The sequence below is a fragment of the Notothenia rossii genome, assembly GCF_949606895.1.
Source record: "Notothenia rossii genome assembly, chromosome: 6".
NCBI classification, from domain to species: Eukaryota; Metazoa; Chordata; class Actinopteri; order Perciformes; family Nototheniidae; genus Notothenia; species Notothenia rossii.
Window position 1 is genome coordinate 31,885,260 of NC_136909.1, and position 5,047 is coordinate 31,890,306.

Here is a 5,047-nt window from a genome sequence, read left to right on the forward strand (position 1 = left end):
CTCTCTAGTCCCTCCTCTAGTCCCTTCCCAAGTCCCTCCTCTAGTCCCTTCCCAAGTCCCTCCTCTAGTCCCTTCCCTAGTCCCTCCTCAGGCCACTTCTCTAGTCCCTTCTCCAGTCCCACCTCTAGTCACTTCTCTAGTCACTTCTCAAGTACCAACTCTAGTCCGATCTCTAGTCCGATCTCTAGTCCCTACTCAAGTCCTTTCTCAAGTCCCTTCTCAAGTCCCTTCCCTAGTCCCTTCTCTAGTCCCTTCTCCAGTCACTCCTTTAGTCCCTCCTCTAGTCATTTCCCTAGTCACTTGCCTAGTCCCTTCTCTAGTCCCATCTCTAGTCCCTTCTCCAGTCCCTCCTTTAGTCACTTCTCTAGTCCCTTCTCAAGTCCCAACTCTAGTCCCATCTCAAGTTCCCTCTCGAGTCCCCTCTCCAGTTTCTTCTCAAGTCCCCTCTCAAGTCCCCTCTCAAGTTCCCTCTTGAGTTCCCTCTCCAGTCCCCACTCAAGTCCCCTCTCAAGTCACCTCTCAAGTCTCCTCTCGAGTTCCCTCTCGAGTTCCCTTTCAAGTCATCTCTCGAGTTCCCTCTCAAGTCACCTCTCGAGTTCCCTCTCAAGCCCTCTCTCGAGTCCCCTCTCGAGTCCCCTCTCAAATGCCGACTGCTCCTCTGCCGGGGGTCCTGCCAACCCTTTGCCGTTGGAGGCCCCGCCGACTACTCTTCTGCCGGGGGTCCTGCCAACCCTATGTCCCGTGCCGTTGGAGGTCCTGCCGGGGGTCCTGCGAACCCTATGTCCTGTCCCCTTGGGGGTCCCGCCGACTACTCTCCTGCCGGAGGTCCTGCCAACCCCTTGTCCTGTTCCGTTGGAGGCCCCACCATCACCTGTCTCGCCGGGGGTCCTGCCAACTCCTGGTCCTCTTCCGTGGGGGATCCTGCCGAAGCCTGTCCCACCGGCTCCGGTTCCTGTTCGGCCGATCACCGGGTCCTGCCCAGAAGGATAGGCAAATGGACTTCATCTTCAAGTCAAGGTAAGACCGCCATTATTGAAAATGGGATCTTACTAAGAGAGAACAATTAAATATTTAAATGATAAAATTACATTTTTTTTAACTGTCTGTTTAAAATTAATCAAAGCATCAGACAAAAAAAGTCTGAAAATTATATTTTGATTTAGGTCAAAATATAATATTTGTAAACCTGAAGAGTCAGTGCCAGTGCCTCACCAGCCATGAACCTCACTGCAGAAGCTTATATATAGACATCTAAGTTTTTTGTGCCCCACCACTTTTGTACATATAAAAACGCCACTGTTAACACCTATCATGACAGGGCACCCACAGCCAAGTAACAATTAAAATCGAATTAAGTTGGCACGGCCCCACCACCATTCATAAATCTATCGATTAGATTTATGATTCGAAAATTATAAAAGTAGGGTAGACATGTGGATATTATCCGGCTGAACAAAACGTGCATTTATCTAACAGGTTCGTTTTCCACAGACCTTATTTCGAGCTATTTTCCAAAATCCTATGGAGAAATCCCATTGCTTTTGTGTCGAGGGAACCCATGTGCAACTTACTTCTAGGTTTTAGGACGCGTCACTGCACCAATCTTTAACACACATGCATCAACTTCACAGCGGGCGGAACTTGTCATAAAGTCCGCGAAAATAAAGCCCACCCATTTAGAGGGAAGATATGATTGGTCAATTGTACTGTCATTTTACATTACTCTCTTATTGAGTTACTATAGCGGGCCCTCTCTGAATGTAGAGAGGGACCAACAAGCTCTCCCGTCTTCACAGTAACTCACAGAGACGGCTAAAGGAGCTTCTTTCATTTAACCCTTCAAATTCCAACAGAAACTGAATAGGCTGATTCGAAGGATTTATTTATTTGGAAATGTTATTTTAAATACAATTAAATCAAGTTATTTCGGTAAAACTAATGAAAAATATATTAAAAAATAATAATAATTCTAATGTTTTCAAATATTCTTTTTTTGAATAACTTAGGCGGGCCTAGAGGGCCATGACGGCTTGCCACTGTTGCTAAAATTTAAACATACACTTTATTCTTTACTTTATCCGTATGTAGAAGATATTTCGTTTCGCAGTCATGTTGTCTCCATAGCAACAACAACAACTTCCTTTCAACAGTGTAAACTCGCCTTCAAAATAAAAGCATCTAAATAAAACAGGAAGTTAACCTAAATTACATTTAAGACGTATATAAAACTGCAACGAAAGCAACAAAAACAATGCAACATCCCCTTCAGTCTCACAGAACACAAATGGGTTATTTACACTAGCTGTGCAATAAGCATGTGTACAGGCTAGTATGGCTAACACTAGCGTGTATGCTAACGCTAGCGCGAATTCTAACACTAGCGCGAATTCCAACGCATTTTTTCATTCAGTTTAAACATCTCCAAATGTCATCACATAAACACAATACATGTTACTAATCCTTACTGTTGGGCAAATATTTTCCAAGGCCCATAACTTTGACCCAGTCTATCAATCAATCAATAAATCAATCAATCAATGTTTGTTTATACAGCCCAATATCACATATGTTACATTTGTCTCAGTGGAATACATTTACAACATAGGTAGACCAAATGTTTGGAAATGCATGTGTCTATAATAATAAGATGAATCCACGAGGATGTCAACAATCCTGTGGGAGCCATCAGGGAAGTAGTATGATGAAATTCAGGCAGGACCACAGTGACAGGCAGGGCCGATTCTAGGGTCTGTGGGGGCCCTAGGCAAAAATTCACTGGGGGCCCCTCGAACCAGCTTTCATCACCATTGTGTTATAAATAATCTGACACCAACAAAAAAATTGCTAAATGTAAACAGTTTTTTATTTAACAACTTCGCATTTTTGTTATATTCAAAGTTAGTTATTAGTAATATAAAAGACATAAATCACACATATAAATATAAAGAACAATTAAAACCAGAATAGTTTTCCTTTGTAAATCTACGTGAAGTTTTTTCAGTATTCTGCGGAAAGACTATATCTGTTTCTTGTATTGGTCCTCTTGTTACTAGTGCACACTTTTCACTCTCATTTAGAACATTTGGCCATTGTGCAGGGTCGTCTGATGTGATCAAACCTTTTGTAGTCGTGGTAGTGCTGCTGGAGGTAGGGGTTGACGTGTCATCTTCATGATGAGAAGATGTTGCTGTCCCACTGGAGGCAGATGTTGGCTCAAGGTAGATATTGACGCCCCACTGGAGGTAGATGTTGACTGAACTGCTATGACCAAAAAAGAAACAGGGAATATCATGTTACAAGGAATCTTTGGAGTGCGATGCACAGTATAATCAATTAAAAGTGGGATACTTAACTTACCATCATCAGCATTTGGAGGGGGCACCTTATCCTTTTCCATTGCTGCTGCTGGTGCGAGAAACTTAAAGGATCCTGAGGATAGATAAAGTGAAATTTATAACAGTAACATGTTAACAATTCAAAATGCTTTCACTTTATATAATTCAAATTCCTCATATTCAGCTTTCGAATGTTGTTCTTGAGGATAGCTTCCACTATTCGTCATTGTTTACTTTTTCCATTTCATTTGAAAGGGACAATGTAAGTGAACATGGTTCCAATACAGAGGATTGTGCTGGAGCCTGCACTATGACTACTAAAGTTGAAATATACAGTTTTCAGTATCATCATAAAACCACTAGGAGTAGACTACAGAGAAGGAAAATACAATAAAATACACTCAGCACACTAACTTAACAATAAGTTACTTAGAGTACACTTGTCCAAATGTCTTGCATCTAAATTTCCTAATTTAACATAGCTTGACAGTTAGCTCAGTTGGATACAGCTTCATCAGTTAACTAGCCTACAGAAAAAGTTAGCTGATTTCCCCCTCCAAATTACTCCATTACTGGTGTCCCATTAAACAACGGGTGACACGTTAATGTAGAAATGGCAGAGACCATGTTTAATTTAGTAGCAATGACAAAAAGATTAATGAAGACGTGTTAAATACATCAGTGTTTCCCCTATATACAAATAGTGGCGGCGCAGCGCCGCTGCTGAAATATGAGCGCCGCTGCTAGGGTGCGCCAGCCAGGTACCCAAAAAAAAAAAAAAAAGTTTTTAATTTTTTTTTTTTCTTAAAATAATAATAAGTGGGGACCCTTTTTCATTTTTGATTGTTTGTTATGTAGATTTGTAGTATTTGTGTTACTGGCATAGGCGACACAGGCGGTCGCCTAGGGCGCCAGATCTGGGGGCCGCTGCGCTGGTAGCTCTGGGAGGGAAAAAACATTTTTGACCGTTGGCGCTCATCCAAATGTTCGGCCTTGATGTAACAACATTCATAATTAAGTAAATGTAACACCCTTTTCACCCCGGTTACACATTTAATTTGCCCTGTACGGTGGGCGCTAGGTTAACTAGGTAAAATAAGATATGAATGAACAACAAAAATAAAATAAGCTACATTTATTTGTTATTGGCTATGGTAGGTTATTGGTTATGTTCACATACTTATTTGATTATTAAAATGTAAACCGATCTCTTTTTCATATGGGCATTTTAGAGTTGTACCCCCTAGATCAGGGTCTCCAGTAATTGTGTGCTCAAAGTGCACCAGATTGAAGCATTTTACTGTAAAATGTAAAAAAACAAAATCTTCCCGGGGGGGGGGGGGGCATACCCCGGACCCCCCTAGAGGAGGTGACGTCCATCCCCCAATTCAAACATGTTCATACAATACTGAATACATTTGAAGCCATTTTGTCAATCAAAAACACTTTAGCAGCTCCTGATCAGAGAAGCATGTTCAATATTAGTGCACAAAAAACTACCAAGACACATGTAACTGAACGCGCCATCAGAACGAAAATAAAACAAATATTAAAGTGGACCTATCATGCTATATTTGAATAATATATTGTAGGGCCATACCTACATGTCTGTGAAGTTTTTTTTTCAAAATACCAAAGAGATCATGCATTTTAGCCGTGCCTCATTTCGCTCTATTTGCTCTTTTCCAGCCCTGTTTTTGCAAGGGCTGATT

The 5,047-nt window shown here is 41.5% G+C and overlaps 1 protein-coding gene across 2 annotated transcripts in view; it reads right to left on the bottom strand.

The window, feature by feature from the left end:
* Window positions 1-584: 584 nt before the first annotated feature.
* Window positions 585-5,047, bottom strand: part of LOC307043522 (uncharacterized protein) — a gene marked incomplete at its 3' end in the record, with an annotated part of 6,369 nt that continues 1,906 nt past the window's right edge. The window contains exons 2-4 of one of the 2 annotated variants that reach the window (XM_079688021.1): window positions 3,358-3,429; window positions 3,119-3,258; window positions 585-974 (exon numbers count right to left, since the gene is read on the bottom strand). In XM_079688021.1, the coding sequence (XP_079544147.1) occupies window positions 585-974; window positions 3,119-3,258; window positions 3,358-3,429 (602 nt within the window). Of the gene's footprint in view, window positions 975-3,118; window positions 3,262-3,357; window positions 3,430-5,047 lie in introns of both variants that reach the window. The other variant, XM_079688020.1, reaches the window with a different exon arrangement.